This window comes from Canis lupus, chromosome 16 (genome assembly GCF_003254725.2).
Source record: "Canis lupus dingo isolate Sandy chromosome 16, ASM325472v2, whole genome shotgun sequence".
Taxonomy (NCBI): Eukaryota; Metazoa; Chordata; class Mammalia; order Carnivora; family Canidae; genus Canis; species Canis lupus.
The window spans coordinates 131,241-150,038 of record NC_064258.1 but is presented as its reverse complement, the minus strand read 5'-3'; the positions used below and the strand labels follow the sequence as shown (position 1 = coordinate 150,038).

The following is an 18,798-nucleotide window of genomic DNA, read 5'->3' as shown; positions in this document are numbered from 1 at the left end:
ACTGGGGGGGAAGTTGGACGATGGCCTGGCCGGGAGGGGGTCCGGGCGGCTCAGGCTGGGTGGCTGGGCCCGGGGAGGCCTGCTCCTCCACCCTGGGCGGTGGCTCAGAGGCCGGAGAAGGGAGGAGAGGCCCGGGCGCCGGGGACACTCGCTCTAGGCCCAGGGGCCTCGTGGGGAACTCCTCAGGTCCCACTGGAAAGAGGCCGACGGGGTCAGCGTCTCCAGCAGGCTGTGTGTCCCCTGCTGGGGGCCCTGGGGGTCCTCACGGCTCCCGCGTGGCCCCCCGGCCTGACCCTGTGCTCAGCCCCCCACACTGGTACCCAGGCCCTGCAGTGGGTGCCCACCCGCCCAGCCCTGGCCTGGGGTTCCCGAGGCTGGAGCAGAAGAGGAGAGCCCCAGAGATGAGGACGGGAGCCCCGGGGTCTCTGTCCCTGTGGGCGGCCCCAGCAGGCCGAGTCGGGAGGGGCCGGGGCCCTGAGCCCACTTGGGGGGGACAGGTTGCACCGCATCCTCCAGAGCTAGGTCATGGAGGCCCGAAGGTGTCTGAGCACCGCCTCGTCCTTCAGGGCCCAGGGCTGGGCCAGAGAGTCCTGGAGGAACTCCCGGAGCCCTTCCAGGAGCAGCTTCAGGAGACGCTCTGGGCGGTGGGCGAGAGTCAGACCCAGAGGGCCCCGCCCTGGGGCCCCTGGTGCTCCCAGGCCAGCAGCTGGGGTCCCGCTGTGCCCAGGAGCGCTGTGGGCAATGTGCTGGCCGGGGAGGCCCCTGCCCGCTGCTCTTCTCAGGGACCCCCGCTGCACCTGCCTGCCCCGCCGTCCCCCCGCCCCAGGTCTGGGTGCTGCTCAGAGCACAGGGTCACCGCCCCTGCCCCCCGCCCCCGGCACACCTGGGCTCCCAGGGGCTCACTTACTCCTGTGCACCTTGAGGATGGTGTAGGCCATGGCCGTGAGCACCCTCTGCCCATCCAGCATATAAACATCCCACAGCTTCAGGGTGAGCGAGAAGGGGGTCTAAGGGACAGCGGGGTCGGAGGAGCGGCCTGAGCAGGGCCCCTGGGGGCTCGGCTGGGGCTAGGCTAGGCCTGCCATCTGCCCCCGGCTGCCTCTGACGAGGCCCCACAGCCCCCCCCCGTGCGTGCCCTCCTCCCAGGGAGATCAGGGCTCCCGGCCGCTCCGGGTTCCGACCCCAGCCAGCACCTCCCACACCCCTGGGGGCACAGACTCTGCCCGCACTTGACGACACCACGCCTCGAGAGGACCCCAGGCTGGCCGCCCGATGGGCTGAGGCCCGTCCACACCCCGGGCTGACCCGGCCTCCCCCGGGGGAGCTGAGGCAGAGATGGCCCGACCCCCGGAACCTCGTCCAGGGACCCTCTGGGCTTCTCCAGGATGGGCTGGGCTGCGAGCCTCAGCCTCAGGGGTCGGGCCTGGCTTGTCTGGAGGGTGGGGCTGAGCTGGGCCCTCCCCAGGGGCAGGGGGCAGGTCCGGGAGCGGGGGTCCCGGGGGGGCCTCCCCTGGCCGAGGAAGCACTGCAGGAACCACTTTGGGGTATAGATGCCGGTGGACATCTGCTCCTCGTCCAGGCCCCAGGGGGAAGAATGTGACCCCAATTCTGGGCAGCTTGGAGTGCCGTGCCCCCCACCCCCTGCCCCGGGCCCCGGGGAGGGAGCCTCAGGAGCTCCCACTCGCCATGTGCTTCCTCAGGTCAAGGAGAGCTCTTTGGAAGACGCGCTCATGATGAGCCTGGAACCTGAGGAGCTTCTGGAAGCCTGGGACGAAGAAGCCTGAGAAGGCCCCAGGCCCCCACGATCAGGGCCTCCTGCACCAGGTAGGGTGGGGGGTGCCGGGGCAGGGCCCCCCCCCCACGCCCTGACCCCCGTGTGCCCACCGCCCTCAGAGCCCTGACTGGACCCACTCTTCCCAGAGGGCAGGGCTGCCTCCCAGGCTAGGGGCTTGGGGCCCAGGGACATGCCCGCGGGGCATGAGCTGGGAGCTGAGGACCAGGCCCGGCTGACCCAGCACCCTCTCTCCTGCAGGGGCCGCTGCGGGGACAGGCGGGTCCCCAGCCCTGAGGGGCAGCAGGTGCAGGCCATGGGGAGGGTGATGGGCATGCATGGCCCTCTGTGGGGCTTAGGAGTGAGGCTGGGGGCCCCCAGGAGGGGGAGACGCTGCCCCCTGGGCCCCGTGTGGCCGTGGGCTGGCAGGGGGGCCTGGGGGGCAAGCAGGCAGCCGGGCGGGAGGAGGGGGGGCAACGGGAGTGCGAGCCCGGCCTGCAGACGGTGGGGCGGGTGGCCGTGGCTCCGGGACCCCGAGGCCACCGGGGAGGCGGGGCCCTTGCCCGTGCGGGGGTGCGGGCTGGGGGTCCCCGCCTGCCCCCTGGTGCAGCAGCCTTCAGGGAGGCCCTCCTGACTCCCCTCCGCCCGGCGGCCCGGCGGGCCCCTACCGTGCATGGCGTGCCTGTCGTTGGTCATCATCTGGGCCAGCGCCCAGAAGGCGTCCTCCTCGGGCAGGAACATGAGGATGGCCGCGATCTCGCTCATGCCCTGGCAGTAGCCCACCTCCTGCAAGAGCCAGAGCCCCACGGAGAGCGTGCGCCCCGAGGCCCCCTCTGAGCCCTCCCCGCGGGCGTCAGGCTCCCCAGGCTCCCTCACAGCCCGGGCTCCCGGAGGGGGCTCCCAGAGGGCGGGGCGGGGGGGGCAGGTGAGGGCCACCCGGACCAGCTCGGGTGCCAGCACCCCGGGCCCCACTACCGAGCCCTGCGGCCGCCGTGGCAGGGCCCCCATCCTCAGACCAGCAGGAGGGGCCTCCGTGAGCTGTGCCAGGCTGCAGGGGACCCGCCAGGTCTGGAGACCCCCCGGAGGGCAGGTCGGGGGGCCTGACTGTGGTCCCTGGCAGGTCCCACGAGGAGAGCTGGGCCAGGACACCCCGCGGGGCCGGGGAGTGCGTGAGCTGGGGTCCTCGGGGACCCTTCTGGAATGTGCCGTGGAAGGGGGCGGCCTCCTGGGCGCCTCGGCCTCGTGCCCTTCAGGGGAGTGGGAGCCTTCCCCGCCCGGGTTCTCGTCAGTAGTGCCGTCTGTCAGGGTCCAGACCCGAGCTCTAGGACGGCCGCGGTGCACGCGGGGGCCCCGGGCAGCCCCGGCCCTCGGGCACGCAGGCCCTGCCTCCCCTGGGAGGTCTGCACCCCGCCCCCTGCCCGTCCCGGAGGAGAGAGACCCTCCCCGGCATCTCGGGGCCGTGGAGCTGGGGCCCTGACTGTGAGTCCCGCTGGTCACCAGCACTCAGGACAAGGCTGCCCGCAGGGCAGGAGGGGGGGCAGGGACACTCACGGTGTCGTACACCGAGTAGGCCGCCAGCACGAGGAACAGGGCTCCCTGCCTAGGAGGGGGGACAGCGGGGGGCTCTGCTCAGTCAGCCCCCGGCCAGCAAGACCACCGAGGTGCCGACACCCGCCCCGCAGGCCCCGCGGCCCGCAGGGCCCCTCCGCAGAGGCCGATCTCTGGGGTCAGGTCTGTGCACGGGGACAGGCGGTGACCTCACACGTGCAGCGTGCTGGGGGTTAAGTGCACCCTGGGGTGTCCGACGCCTCCGAGCGGCTCCCGCCATGGGGTGTGCAGCTCTGGATTCCCCGAGCACCGCCAGCGCCCCCTCCAGCCCTGGAGCGGCCCCCCCGCACGTCCCCTGGGAGCCAGCGCTCCCCCTGCCCCGGTCCCCACAGCCCCTGACGCCTCTCCTCCCCTGCCCTGGCCTGGCCTGGCCCCGTGTCCCAGGAACACCACCAGCCCCACGTGGCCCCTGCCCCGAGCCCACGCAGCCGGGGCATCCGTGGCCCTGAGCACACCCCCACGACTTCCCAGGTGTCCCTGGGCTGGACTCTGTGCGGGGGACCCGGGGCCCACACATCCCAGAGCATTTCGGGGCTCCAGGTCTGAGCCACTGTGAGGAGAGCAGGGAACGTCGTGCAGGTGTGACCCGGATACAGGCTGCGAACCCCTGGGGTCACTATCTGAGCACGGGGGGTACGGGGTGCGGCCCCTCAGCGCTGCCAGGAGCCGCCGGATGCCCCCCGCACGGCGGCCTGAGTCTGCACCCCGGCTCCGCGGCCCCCGGGCCGGGGTGCTGGAGGCCGGCTCCCCCTGGGCGGGGGTCACAGGTCAGCCTGACCCCGCCGCGCTCTGAGGGCCACGGGGGCCCCAGGGGGCTGCAGGTTCCCTGCAGGGAGGAGCACCGAGTTCTCGTGGGGAGACGGTCTGAGCGGCCCCCTGGGAAGCCCAGCTACCCTTGCCTGGTAGCCCCCTAGCCCCGCCCCTGGCGCCCCTGCAGGTCACCCCTGGGGTCCCGGGCTCCCACACACCCTGCCTGCTGCGCACAGAGGTAGCTTCACCCTCTGGTCCACCCACCGGCACCCCCCTGTCGGGGGCTCCTTGCCTTCCCCACCTCCCCGCAGCCCCTGGGGACTCTACGGGACACCCGGGCTTCTGACGGGAGCAGGCCATCCAGAGAACCCCAAGGTGGCCGGGGAGGCTGAGCATGTCCCACAGGGGGCAGCTGCACCGCGTCCTTGTTGGGGGGGGGGGGGGGGCGGGACCGATAGTGTAGGGGTGGGGGTCTGGGGGTGTGGGGGATGGTGTGGGGGGTGATGTAGGGGGATGGCCTGGGGGCGTTGGTTGAGGGGGATGGGGTGGGGGGCTGCAGACACAGGGCACCCCCTTCTCTAAGGTGCACACGGAGACGTCTACAGATAAAGGCGACCCCAGTCTGGGGTTTGCTGTGACCCCTGCCCCTGCCCCTGGGGCCCCGTGTGCTCAGCGCAGGGCCTGCCTGGACCGGGGTGGCATCTGGGGGTCGTCATGCTATGTGTCCTCACCAACTGCAAATTGTCTAAAATAAAATGCCCAGAATTCAGAAGTACATAAAGCACCGAGGGTGGGTGTCACCCTGACCTGTCCGACCCTCGTCGGGTCCATATGTCCCAGTCCAGCTGCGGCCATGCACCCTGGCCCCCAGGTCCCCTTCCTGCCCCCCACGCCCCCACCCCGGCCCCCTGCTCTTCATGGGTCTGCCCCTCACCCCCTTGGGGTTCAGTTCAGACGGTGACCCCAGGACGGGGCCTCCCCATCCCCGAGACCCTGGGAGTGGGGGCACGGGGGTCATCCCGAGCACCCTACCATGTGGCAGTGTGTTGTTTGCTGCCGTTGCTCCCCCCGGCCTCGGAGACCCCGTGTCCCTTGCACAGAAGCCCCCGGGCCTCCCCCGGGCCCCCAAACCCCGCAGGCCCAGCAGCCTCACCCGACCCCGTAGCCCTCCCAGAACATGGTGTGACTGCGGAACGTCCCATTGACGTCCAGGTCAATCTGCATGATGTCCCGGGAGGAGACCAGGGCCTCCTCCTTCATTTCCTGCAGGGAGACCCTGGGAGGAGGAGCCGGCGTCAGGGACACAGACCCCGACCTGTCAACAGCTGCCGTCCTGGGCAGGGAGCCCTGGGGCCACCATGGCAGTGTGTCCTGCAGGAAGCTCCACCCTTCCCCTGGGGGGCCGGGGATGGCGGGAGTGCCCACCGTGCCCGCGGGGCCTGCGTGAGGGCCTGTGCCCAGCTGTCGTGGGCAGGGAGGGGACTGAGGGTCAGCCCTGGACAGGGAGGGGACATGGAGGATCAACCCGGGTGGGGAGGAGACATGGGGGGTCAGCCCGGGTGGGGAGGGGACACGGGGGTTCAGCCCGGGTGGGGAGGAGACATGGGGGTTCAGCCTGGAGGGGAGGGGACAGGGGGTCAGCCCTGGACAGGGAGGGGACATGGAGGATCAGCCCAGGTGGGGAGGGGACGCGGGAGTTCAGCCCGGTGGGGAGGGGACATGGAGGGTCAGCCCTGGGCAGGGAGGGGACCGAGGGTCCACGGGGAGTGGACGGGTCCCACCTGGTATTTCCCGGCATTCCTGGCCTTAACCTGGTCGACGTTCAGCAATCGCAGCCACACCTGTCCCCGCACCTGGGGTGGGACCCCCTTGTAGACTCAGCATCGCAGCTGCGGGGAGGAAGGCAGTGCTGGTGAGAGGGGCCCAGGGCGGCCCCTTGGAGCCCAGGGAGCGCGAGGCATCTAGAAGTTTCCAGCTTCGGCTCCAGGGTGTCTGCGGGAGGCTGGGTCTCCCTGGAGCTGGGCCCCATCCCCCACGAGGAGCAGGGACCGTGGCCCCGACCTGACACTCCCCCACCGCCGACCCGGGGCCTGGGGAGGCTCGGGCTCCCAGCAGACTCTCCCCAGGCAGGGGGCTCCCCCGAAGACAGGGCAGGAGGACACTGAGGGCGGCCCCCCAGCCCCGTTAGGACGGAGAGCCCTCGGGGGCACCCAGCGCCCCACCTTCTCGCTGGGGAGGTAGTGGTGCCATCGCTTGAGCATTTTTATCCATTTGTCTGCGCGCCAGGTCTCCTGGCGGAGTTTCTGGAAGAGGACAAGCGGGGGCCGCAGGTGAGGCTCCAGCCTGGGAGGTGGGTGCTCGGGCCACGTCCAGTCCCCCGCGGGACCCGGAGGAGCCAGGAAGGCACAGGGGCCCCCGCGGACCACGGCTCCGGGTCTGGGGTGCATTCCTGGCAGCCCGTGCACCGCTGGGACGGGGGACTGGGGAGACGCCCGGGGATGTCCTGGGGGACGGGGTGCAGACAGCTGGCCCCAGCTCCCCCCACGTCCTGCCCGGGGCCTAGGACGGGCTCTCACCTTGGCCTCGCGAGGGCTGGGGCCGGGCAGCTCCTTGTCCCTGGAAGGCAAGAGACGCAGAGCCCTGAGGCCCTGGCCCCACAGCCACCCACCCGTCTGCACCCAGGGGCAGTGCCGGGCAGTGCAGGTGACGGCGGCAGGACACCCGGCGCAGGGTGAGGGCTGCCCCGATCGGCCCGTGGCCCGTAGTCCTGCCACTTCAGAGCATTTCTTACGGAGCCACCTAGACAGGGCCATGTGTGCACATCTCACCGTCCTCACCCTGCTTGTGCCATGAGACAACCAAGTGTCTACGCGGTGACCCGGCGCTCGGCTCCCATGGACCTCCTGTCCACGTGTCGGGAGGGGGCCGCGGTGACCGGAGCCACGGCGGTGGGGTGGGCCGGGCAGCCTGCGTGGGAAGGGTGTTGGTGTGTTCAGGCCCCACGAGGAGGGCATAGGTGTGCTCGCACACCGTGCATGCTCAGCGGGCCGCCCCAGGGACCCCCCGGCCCTGCCTTGGGGCCCTCGTGCTGCACACGGTGGCGTGGAATTCCTGCTCACGCTGGAGACAAAGCGAGTCTGTGTGTCAGAACCTGAGCTGTTGGTTCACGCCTCTGAGCAACTCCTACTTTTTCCCTAGATCTTTAGTGATTAAGGAGTTTTTTTCGAAGCCCAAGTACAACCACATTTTGAAGCCAGAAGACTGTCTGAACCGTGCACCATCCTGCAGCTGGACACGAGAACCGTGCAGATCGCTGACCTGGAGGTGAGAGCCCCGGAGGCTAAGTGGGCGGCGCACGTACCAGACTCTGTGCGAATAAACAGATTGAGGAAACTTGCCTTTGATTTTCCCCGAGTCTTGTCTTTTTTATGCTCTGATTTTGTATTTTTACATTATTTTTTCACAGACCTCTTTAACATAATCAGTCATTTTTATATTTATGTTTAATATTTTCAGCATCTTGAGATTCTAATAAATTATATCTAGTTTCTTCAAGGATTTCAAGTTAAAAATTTTTTTTCTAAGTTGTGCTACCATGGATGACAAAATTCTTAATTCTCACTCTTACATTCCCCCTGTTGCCACGAGGTGGCGCGTGTGCATTCAGGAGGGTCTCATTTTAAGGGTGTGCTCGGAGGTGCAGAGCTTGGGAGCGGGTCCCTGGAACCCCCTGGAGCTCAGCCGGGAGCTGAGCTGTTGGCTCTGCACTTAGTTTCGCAGTATAGAGAGGCCCGGTTCTTTATGCCAAGAATTGAGAAGAAATAGGATTCCACTCAAATATGGGGCCAGAAAATGAGGCAAGTGAGGCCCACGTTGCTTGAAACCTTTTCTTTCTTTCTTTCTTTCTTTTTTTTTTTTTGAAACCTTTTCTGATTATCTGCAGCATGTGAATTTGTGCTGACAGCTTTAGTAGTTCTTTCCCGAGGAGCAGGTTTGCTGTGTTTGGCGACACTAGCAAGTTGCATCCACAGTTACTGGACTAGACGTGGGGCCGGGCAGTGCAGCGGCATCTGAGCGGGGCTGGCGGGGACAGCTGCTAGTTCCTGCCCCGGAGCCCTCGCCGCCTGCTGTCACGCGCTCACGGGAGCCGCGTCCCTTCCTTATCGTTTGCCTGAACAGACCGTGAAAGGCGAGCTGCACTTTGAGATCAGGAAGGCCGGCACGCTGCATGGATTCACGGCCTGGTTCAGTGTCCGGTTCCAGAGCCTGGAGGAGGACGAGCCGCAGCTGGTGCCGAGCACAGGCCCGTTTCACCCGTGAGTGTGCAGCACCCGCAGGGGCTCCGCTGCCCCGGGAGGAGCGGGTGCAGGTTCCCTGCCGCGCAGCCGTTGGGGAGGCAGTGGCGTGTGTGGGCGGTGGGCGGGGGACCGGGACCGTGCCCCACCCGCCCCTGCCCTGGGCTGCCCTGCTTGTCCTCTGACCCCTGCATGAACGGGCGGAGCACACTTTGCCTGCCTCAGTTGCCCTGGACGCTGCTTCAGCTTCCCATGGTCTAATACAAGCACAACCCACGGAATTGTAGGGGCTTTTAACTCCCCAAGACTTTCTTGAGGAAGGTCAGTGTTTCTTGAGACAAATTTTTTTTAAAGATTTTATTTGAGGGAGAGAGTGGGCGAGAGAGCACATGAGCAGAGGGCAGGGCGGGGAAGGGAGAGGCAGACGCCCCGCTGAGCAGGGAGCCCGATGCGGGACTCGATCCCAGGCCCCGGGGTCATCCCTGAGCCGAAGGCAGACACTCCCCGGACTGAGCCCCCAGCCGCCCCTGGGACACTTCTGTGCAGTAGCATTTTGACGCTGCACGCTGCTCAGGCGCGCTGGGCGCTGCGGTCTGCCTTGGAGCTGGACCCAGCAGCCCGGTGCAGCGCTGCCTTCATGGGGCCTCCGTGGGCCTGCGCGGTAGGTGCCCGGGCCGGGGCGGGCAGCCGCGCTGCTCGGGTCAACACTGGCCGCAGTGGGGGTCCTCAGGGCCTCGCATCCGTCCGCACCACAGGAGCCAGGCTGTTGGCCGGAGCGTCCGTGGAGGTGGCGGGGCCAGGCCTCCTGCTGCCCTTCCCGGTCCCGGCGCACAGATGCGAGCTGTCGCCCGTCAAGGGTGGGAACTCAGGCCCCGGGCAGTCGAGTGCCCGCACACGGTGGGGTGGGGCAGGCAGGTGCCGAGCCCGGGCAGCGCTCTGGGACGCGGGGACAGGGGCCCTCACAGCGGCTGGGGTCGGAGGGACGTGAAGCCGTGGAGCCGTGTCCTCAGGGCCTGCAGAACCCAGAGAGCGCGGAACGTGACAGTTTGTCCCAGATGTCACACTTGCCACACCCCCTCCAGCCCGACTCCCAGGGGCAGTGGCCTTCCTGCACTGCGGAAACTAGAACTCGGCGTTGGCAGCCTAAGGACCGGGCAGGGATGCGGTAGATGCCCGTGCCAGGGTGCGGGGGCCTGGGAGCACCTAGAGCCGTGTGCTCACTGGGCTGCGGCCCAGTCCCTGGCGCCCACAGAGGCCTCGCCATGGGCCTGGTGCATCTGCCCCACGGGGGAGCCTGGGGGTCCACCCCACAGAGGTGATGCGTGCCCCGTGTCTTGCAGAACCACCCACTGGAAGCAGGTGCTGTTTATGATGGACGAACCCATGTCCGTGGTCTCGGGAGATGTGGTCACAGGCTTGGTTGTGCTGCAGAGAAACCCCGTGTGGAGGAGGCACATGTCCGTGGCGCTCAGCTTCCACACAAGACCCCACATCCACACAAGACCCCACATCGCAGAAAGTAAGGCTTGTGCTGCAGGGCGGGTGCTGGGCGCTGGTGCTGGGAGACGGGTGTGGCGGTCGCGGTGCCACGGCCTCGGCCTTGCGCGCCTGCGCTGCTTTCTCACCCTCCTCACGGGAATTGGGTGCTGTTATTGGTAGAACAGGAAACGGGGGCAGGAAGGTGAGTCTGAGGGCAGGGGCCCAGCCCAAGGCCACCCTTCCCGTGTCCAGGAGGCCCCGGTGGAGAGCGGGCCGGGCCGCCGTTCCCACACCTGGTGCAGGATGGCAGAGGGGACGCGACGGTTCTCCTCTGGTCTCCTACCTGCTTTGTGCTAATTTTATGTCAAAGTCTTAATCTTGGTCATTAAGAAAACTTCTCCGCCTGGAAGTCGCTCTTGGGTGCCATCCTGAGTCGTCATCAGGAGGTGCTGCGTGTGAGTCACACTCAAGCGGTTTATTATGACTGATTTGCTTTGTCTGTTTTCAGGTTGGAGAGAAGGTCTTTCCCATCTGGAGATGACGGTCGAAGTTGTGGGAAGCAGGTGCTGCAGGAATGAGCCCGGGCGGAGACGTGCTTGGATGTGAGCCCCCGTTCCTGTGGCCTGAGAGCTCCCCTGCCCGGCGGCGGGACACCCGTGTGCGTGCACGCTACCTTCCTCGTGGCCTCCAGAGGCGCCGCGTGGGGCTCGGTGGGGACCCCTCACCCCTGTCACTGCCCGTGTCTGTGCTCTAGAAGTAGGCTGTGTCCCCAGGTGTCCACAGTCTGGCTCGTGGCCGAGTCGGTGGCACTGTGTCCCTAAGCTAGGTCTAGATCTCAACTCGTAGGGCACACGTGCATCAACCTCGTACTCCTGTGAAAGTGGCTGTTCACGTATCATGTGTCATGGTGTCCTTGCTGCCCGGGTCCCTCCCTGTCGTGCGAAGGTGGGCGCCCCAAAGCCGTGCAGGGCCTGGAGGCGGTGATGCATGTGACGGGACTCTGCATGGATAGTACAGTCGTAGAGATGTCTTCCACGTAAATTATGTGTTGGCGCATAGCACATACTCAATAAATAATTTTAAAGAAATGAGTGTTGGCGTGTATCCCATTTCCATGTGCGTGTGCTGTGTCGGCAAGCGTGGGATCGTACCGCGTGTGCTGCTTTGTAGCCTTTTTCACCTGGTGTGAAGGAACGTCCCTGCCTGTAGGTCCAGGTCTACGTCTTTTGGTGTGTATTGTTTTGATTTTTAGTTGACTTTACATTGCAATATGAACGGTATATCCCAACCGCGTGAGTGACGGGTGTGCAGGTGTGCATCTCTCTGTAACAAGCACTCGACCGAGACCGTCAGCCGCGAGCGGCTGCCCCAAGTGCCCAGCACGCAGTGCCTCCGAGGGTGGTGCCCCCGGTGACGCGCAGCTTCCTGGGGCCGGTGGGGCACACAGGCTGCTTCCTGGAGCCTGAAGCTTGTGCCGCTCACACTCCTAGGCTGAGGCTCCTGGCGGGGGGGGCCCTTAGGAGCAGGTGTTTGGGAGGTGCTTAGGCCTCGAGGGGGGCCCCCAGGACGGACTCGTGCCCTTCCGGGGGAGAGCCCCTCAGAAGGCGGCTGCCCGGGGACCGGGCCGGGTCTCCAGGTCCCAGGAGGGAGGCGCCGGGCTGGGGGACGTCCAGCCCCCGGGCCGTTGAAGCCGCCGGGCTGGTGCCATCCAGGCCCTGTCCCTCGCTGTGGGCGTCGCTCAGCTCACGGGCACCTGTGAGCCCCGACCCGTGTTGCTGCGGGTTCCCGCCATGTCCTGCCCCGCTGGTGGTCAGCGGGTGGTCAGTGGGTGGCCTCCCAGGCCGGCCCCGGCAGGTGCGGCAGGTGGTGCGTGTGGGCCCGCGCGTTCCCCTTGGGTGCACGGCCGCCGTGGGGCTCCCGGGAGCCAGGGTCCTCAGCGTCGGCGTCCTTGGCGGGCCCGGCTAGAAGCCCTTCATAGGCTTGTTCTGCAAACACCTGCTCCGTGGCTTAGTCTTCTCTCTATTTTGATAAACAGAAGTTCTTAAGTGTTAATTTTGTCCGATTCGACATTATTTTCCTTAAGGATACACTTGCTGCATCCGGTGGAAGGAATCTGCTCTTCGTTTACGGCTCCGTCGGTCGCCCTGGCGCACAGCTCAGCGCCCCCAGCCTCGGTTTCTCTCGGGCGTCAGGGCGGGCTCGGGATTCGCGTCCCCGGGGGTGGCTGCTCCGGCGGTGGAGTTGCAGCTTCTTTCCTCTCCTGCTGCGCGCACCCTTGCTTTCTCCTCTAGAGCTGCTGCGGCGGCAACAGCATATTTTGATTTATTTCCAGTATCTCCCAGTTCCAAGTATTTTCTAATTCCCATTATGAGTTCTTCTGCTGTCCCAGGGCTATTTAGAAATTGTGGCTTAATTTCCAAAGGTGGAATTTTCTAGGTATTTTTTCTTATTAATCTCTAGCTGAATGTCACTGTGCTCAGAAGACGACCTGAGTGATCTCACTCCCCTGAGGTCACAAGGACTTGAATGTGCGTCATGCTGTCGGATGATGCGGAGGCCACCATGTCGCCGGGATCGTGTCGGGCAGCAGTGTTGCTCACTCGGCCCCGATGCTTGGGCCACTTGCGCCTCCTCGTCCCCTCAGGCAGCCGCCAAGGGAGGGAGCGGGGCCTCCGAGGACACAGCTGCACCTCGGCGGCTTCATTTGACCCATGTCCTTAAGGCCCTGATCTGCAATGCAGTCACACTGCGGGGCCCTGCTGTGACCCCCGACATCCCCGTGCTGGGATGGAACCCCCACTGCTGAGCGGGCCTCTGGGGATGTCAGGGGCTCCTCAATGATGGGGAGATGAGGCGGCAGGGGATGTTGGGGACCCCTGAATGATGGGGGGGCCACAGGGGATGTCAGGGGCACCTGTGGGGGCGCCTGGCACTCCTGTGGCACAGCTCCACCCCGCACTGCTCACAGGGCCACCAGCTTGCCAGCCCCCATCCCGGCGCCTCTTGGAGGCCTGGCAGCTGGCCTGTGTTCGGGGTGGGGTGGCTTTAGGGGTATCTGCTCAGCGGGGCTGCCCCCGCTGTGGGGGGGTGGGGGGAGCAGCCCCAGGCCGACCCCCTGGCCTGACCCCGTGCCCTCTGCACCCCGGAGCTGACCCCGTGGTGGACCTGGAGGCTCAGGCAAGGTCATCGTTGCAACAGGAAGACCTTGACTGACCTGCATCTGTCTGCTTTTTTACAAAACGTGTTGTGCCCATGTGCGGCAGTGCCCAGGGCCCAGACTGGGTGGGGGCGACTCTTGGGCGTGCAGCGTGGCCTGCTGCCCCTGCTGTGGCATCGGAGCCCCCGAGGGTAGGCTCCAGCCTCTGGCCTCCAGCCTCCAGCCTCCGGCCTCCGGCCTCCGGCCACCGCAGCCCAGCCAGCCCGGGTTCTGAGCGTTCCCAGGCTTCCCCTCTGAGGCCAGCACGGGGCCTGACACGTGGCAGGCACTGCAGGAGCAGGAGACCGAGGGGGAATGAGGCCGGTGCATCCTGGGGAGCCTGCGGGGGGCCGGGGGAGGGGTGTGGCGTCTGGGCCAGGCCTGCTGCCCTGCAGCCTCCTGGCCCTGTCCCCACTGCTGCGCCCCTAGAGGCCTGCAGGCACCCCTGCCCCGGGCACACACCGGGCCACCGTCCCAGCAGCAGGGAGGGCGGTGAGCAGACGGCGGGAGGAAGCCAAGGCTCGGCCCGGATGCGCCGGGCGCCTGGGTGCTGGGCTGCCCCGGTCCATCTGCTCGCCGCCCCTGGGGAGCCGAAGCTCAGCACCTCAGCCTTGCAATGGCCCCGCATGGAGAGAAGCCCCCTGGGATGGCTGCTGTATCCTGCCCCCAGCTGGTCTCCCTGGCCGCTCTGCTTCCACAGGAAATATGGAAAGTAGCAAGTGGAGCCTGGGGCCTGGCCTGGACTGAGCAAGGGGTGGGGGGCCGCCGGCGGGGCGAGTCCCCCCTGGAGCCCTGCCCCGGGCGCTGGTGGCAGCCGGAGGCACCGGCATAGGGCTCTATAGATAGTCAGTTTATACATTTGCTTGGAGTTTACACTAATCTATATTTAAGGTATATGATAATTTAGGTTGACATAGTGGGATAGAAATTTTTTCTTTAGAAATTGTCCATACATTATTCATGCAGGAAATAGTGACCTGACACAAGACACCTGACCTCAACTTCGCACCATGGTGAGAGGTAACCAGGATAAACTGCACTTTACTGTGAAAACTGACACCCACTTCCATCCTGCCAGGGTCTTGCGTCGTTTGCCTCATTGTCAAGGGGACTTTACTTTCCCTGTTCACATCACAAGGATGTGGCGAGGATCAGGTATATGGAAGTGTGTTGGGATCTGTAAGAGACACACTCCAGCCAGCCAGCCATCTGTCCATCCATCCGTCTGTCTATTTATTGTCTTTACTGAGCTTTCATTCACGCTCACGCATGCAGATGCTCACAGAGCCCCGAAATCAGTGTCCCTCTTTTGTCAGACTAATAAATGGAACTTGAAGAGGTTAAGAGGTTTCCCCAAGGTTATGCAGCTGCCAGGCAGGTGCCGGCATGACCATGTGTTGTGACAGGCACTGGATGGTGACTTCGGGTGTGTTAAAAGAAGGCCCCTTGTGGGTTGGGAAGGGGCAGGGATGGGCAGGCTTCTTCACTGCCCTGCAGCTTTCTCCCTAATGCACGAACCTCATTTGAGCTGTTCTGCTCCACTGCACACAGCCCAGAGGGCCGTGAATAATCCGGGAGGAGCTGGGACCTCTGGGGGAAGCAAAGGGTCGGCTTTTGGGGGAGACGGGCCGTATCAGCTGGGAGTACTGTTAAGTGAGGCCTGGGAAATGAGTCCCATTTTTAAAATGTCATTTCATAAACTCACCCTGGAAGCAAATGCATTCTCTGCTGTGCGAGGAGCTCCACGTGGACTCAGAGCAAAGCAAACGGTGGTGATGCTGGTGATAATGACCATTGACATTTATTGCTATTTTGGGCCAGACTTTATGCAGCATCCCAAAATAGGTATTAGTGCCAATTTTACAAAAAAGAAATGGGCTACATATTAAAAAATACATAAAAGTGGAGGTTGAGTGGGGGCCCTATCAGGAATAAATGTGTTTGTTTTTAATGTGCCAGAACATAATTAATATTAAATGACGTGTAAACTAACTAACTAGGAAAATGTGGCTGTAGCCAGCCACAATCTACTCTTTTCCATCCAAGAGCAACAGCTCACTTCTGAAATTCATCAAAGTTCAGTTTGAACACAGAAGAGAGAAACTGGAGGCAAGCATAACTTCAATATTTTCAGCATTACTTTTTGTTACTTTGACATTTCATGTTGCCCTTTTTATATTTTGGGGAGCTGTATTTCCTAAAATATTCTCCCTTAAGAAGTCTTATCAGGGTTCTCCCAAGAAGAAGAACCAATAGGATTTACGTGCGCTACCCACGTCATCTCTCTCGATCTACAGCATCTCTATGTTTATCCTTCATCACTATCTGTATATGTGGATCATGCCTCTCTCCTGCAGGCTGGAGACCCAGGAGACGTCATGCTGCAGCTTGAGTCCGAAGGTCAAGGTTGTCTGCCATCAGAATCCCCTTTCTCAGGGAGGTCAGTCTCATCTCTACTAAGACCTTCAACTGACTGCATGAAGTCAGTGACTTCATGTGACTGCTCATCACACTGGAAAGCCTTGTCTGCTTTATTCAAAGTCTAATGATCTAAATGTTAATCACATCTAGAACATACCTTCGCAGAGAAATCTAGAACGTTTGACTAAATAGGCCTAGCCAAGTTGGCACAAAATTAACCATCACAAGTGTCACTCATTTAAAAAAATATATATTTGGTTTTTAAAATATTCTTGAACAAAAGGATCCTGCATCTAGTCAAACATTTATTATTTTTTTAATTTATTTATGATAGTCACAGAGAGAGAGAGAGAGAGAGAGAGAGGCAGAGACACAGGCAGAGGGAGAAGCAGGCACCGGGAGCCCGACGTGGGATTCGATAAATAAATAAATAAATAAATAAATAAATAAATAAATAAATATTTAAGAAAAAAAGAAATCATGGTGAATTTTCATAGGTGTGAAAATGCCACAAGTAAGAAAATGTCTTTTCTTCTAAAAGATTTTATTTATTTGAGAGACAGCCAGAGCGAGCGAGCGAGCAAGAGAGAGCATGGGGAAGGGCATGGAGAAGGACAAGCAGACTCCCTGCTGAGGGCAGAGTCTGACCTCAATCCAAGACCCTGAGACCATGACCTGAGCTGAAACCAAGAGTCAGACAATCACCCAGGAGCCCTGGAAAATGCCTTTTTTATTTGAGATGCGACTGATGGTTTTCCAGGTGAAATGACGTGTTTAAGGTTTTCTTTGAAATTACTCCAGCAAAAAGAAAACTGAAGATCAGTAAAACAAGTATGGCAAAATGCTAATGATTGCCAAAGCTGGGTGACATATATGAAGTCCACTGCTCTATTCTGTGTATGTGTAGATGCTTTCATCAATAAAAGTATACAATAAATAAACCTATTAAATATTAAGAATTTGCATGTTTACATATATAAATATAAATAAGCCTTTTAAAACATTATGATTTTCCATATAAAAAAATCTTACATAACAATTTGAATTTGTGTTGGTAAAACTGTATTGCTGAAATTCTTCTCAGCACCCTCCAAGTGCACCTTATACTTTTTCTGTATCCAAGATAAAAGTCGTCTGCTTCCTCAGTTGTTACATTAATAAGCCAGCTGTTCCTTCTGCATTCCCATCTCTGCTCTAGGACCGAAGTCTCTACAGGGCAGAATTTCAGTGACGCACCCTAACACCTCTAACACTAATATTTGTTGAATGAATAATTGTTTTTCTTGCCAGAAAATACTGAGTCGTGAATAGTCATTTCATAAATTTGAACGACGCTTCCATTCAACAATGGAATGATGAGCCAGTGCAACTTTTCAGTAATTAATGCATGAGTACAGCATTAGTTTTGCATCTTTTCAGAATTTCTTTTTTATAGTCCATACATTTTACAAGCCTGATAATACAGTATGGTCGCACATTAAGATTACTGGCAGGTTACAAAAGATTCACATTAAGTCGTCGCAAAAGCATATTCATGAAACTTCGCAGAAAATATTCAAAAATGTCTTGCACTTTTCTCAAGTACAACCTGACACGGGCACAGTTCGGTAGCGCGAGGCCGCCCGGGGGTCCGGCCGGGGGGGGGGCGGGTCCACTCCTTGGGACTCGCGTCCTCCAGAACACGGTGTTTTGTCAGGAAACCCTGGGCGTGGGTTACAGTCTGCAAAGCCCAAATCAACATCTGACGGAAACTGGCTTCTGAGCAACAGAAACGGTTTTTGAAGAACAGAATTCCTTACTGGTCGCTTCCGGGGCCCCGGAGCCCACGAAAATGGCTTTTAGTGACTTAGGGCGGGTCACGGGGTTAACGGCCTCCTCGGGCGAGGGCGCCACGTAGATCCGTGAGAGGAAAGATAGTCTTCGAGCTGGGTTCTCCGCTTCCCAGGCAGGGCTGGAGGATTCGCAGGCCGGAAAGTGTCGACCTTGCAAGATAAAACGGCTATTCTACCGGCGAATCGGGTTTCCCCAGGAGCAGCAGAGGCGCTGCAGCCTGGAAGCGGCGGGCGGGAAACGCTTTTATATGGAGGGGGGTGGGCGGGGCTGTATGGAAGGAAAGCCCATTGGAGGGCGGCGGCGGCTTCTCACTGGCTGAGTGCGGCGGCGGCTTCTCATTGGCTGCCGGTGATGGCGGTGGCTTCTCATTGGCTGCCGGTGATGGCGGCGGCTTCTCATTGGCTGCCGGTGATGGCGGCGGCTTCTCACTGGCTGAGCGTGGCGGCGGCCCGCCCGGAAGTCTTGGCGCTTCCTGCCGCCCTGGGCCGGGTGAGGCCGGTTTCCGCTTGAGGCTGTCCCGACGGCAGTTCCCGCGAGGTCTCCTCGGCTCGGCTCCGGCTCGGCTCCGGCTCCGGCTCCGGCTCCGGGGCAGCAGCAGGGGAGGCGCGGAGGCCCCGTGGAGCCCTGGCTTCCGGCCGGGCGGCGGAGCAGCTCGGGGCCTCGCCGCGGGGCGGGCAGGGGGAGCACGCGGCCTCCGCCTCGAGCTGTGCGGGCGGAGGCACCTGGGCCCCGAGCCCGTGGCGCGCCCGTCCCGCGGCCCCGTCTGCCTCCGGCCGGCCTCCCGGACGCCCCCTGTGCCCGCCCGTGGCCGCCGCGGGAGCCCTCCCCGGCGCAGCGGCCCTCGGGGCCCCACGAGGACGGGGACGGGGACGGCGGCGCGGCTCCGGCACGTCCTGCCCCCGCGTGGCCCCGCGTGCCCGTGTGGCGGTGTCGGCCGCCGCCGCCTGCAGCTGGGACGAAGCCGCCCGTACCTCGACGCTCCTCGGCGGCCGCGGCTCCCCGTGGGTCGGGCCGTGGCTGCTGCGTCATGTTCCGCGTCCCTGTCGGGCGGCCCGTGTCCTCGCCGCGAAGCACGGGCCTGGGCCTGGGCCTGGGGCGAGGGCGAGGGCGGGCGCGTCGCCGGGATCAGCGCCCTCAGGACCCCGAGCGCCCGGCGAGGCCCGCGCCTGCAGCCCCGGGAGTGGGGCCGGAGCCGGGCCCGTCGGGGGAAGCCCTGGCCTCGGCCTCGGGGGCGCAGGGGTGAGGCCCCGCCGTGCAGCCCGCCCCGCCCCGCCCCGCCCCGCCCCGCCCCGCCCCGCGGCTCCCTGCGCCCCACCCGGCCGGGGGCGGCGCTTGTCCCCGTGGCCGCGCCGCCGCCGCCGGAGCCTCCCCCGGGGCTGGAGGCCGCGTGCCCAGCGCCGACCACGCCGGGCCGCCTGCGGGGGGCCGGGGCCAGCCTGAGCCGC

The 18,798-nt window shown here is 63.1% G+C and overlaps 1 protein-coding gene and 1 long non-coding RNA gene across 2 annotated transcripts; one reads left to right on the top strand and one right to left on the bottom strand.

Moving 5' to 3' along the window:
• The first annotated feature begins 7,154 nt into the window (after positions 1 to 7,154).
• On the top strand, positions 7,155 to 10,985 carry LOC112651046 (uncharacterized). The gene is made up of 4 exons (XR_003130568.3): positions 7,155 to 7,453; positions 8,309 to 8,445; positions 9,765 to 9,943; positions 10,412 to 10,985. It is a non-coding gene; the product is annotated as an uncharacterized LOC112651046 (long non-coding RNA).
• A 5,062-nt stretch (positions 10,986 to 16,047) lies between these two features.
• Positions 16,048 to 18,382, bottom strand: LOC125752697 (translation initiation factor IF-2-like). The gene is made up of 2 exons (XM_049095260.1): positions 17,666 to 18,382; positions 16,048 to 17,502 (listed from the first exon to the last, which is right to left on the bottom strand). The coding sequence occupies exons 1-2, from the start codon at positions 18,380 to 18,382 to the stop codon at positions 17,377 to 17,379; spliced, it is 843 nt and encodes a 280-aa protein (XP_048951217.1). The 3' UTR covers positions 16,048 to 17,376.
• Positions 18,383 to 18,798: the final 416 nt, after the last annotated feature.

Bases quoted from the DNA above. Each gene is read 5' to 3' on its own strand.
- LOC125752697 (XM_049095260.1), bottom strand. From the start codon at position 18,382: ATGACGCAGCAGCCACGGCCCGACCCACGGGGAGCCGCGGCCGCCGAG. The intron at 17,503-17,665 runs GTGAGAAGCCGC...TTATCTTGCAAG, and splicing joins GCCGCCGCCGCACTCAGCCA to GTCGACACTTTCCGGCCTGC.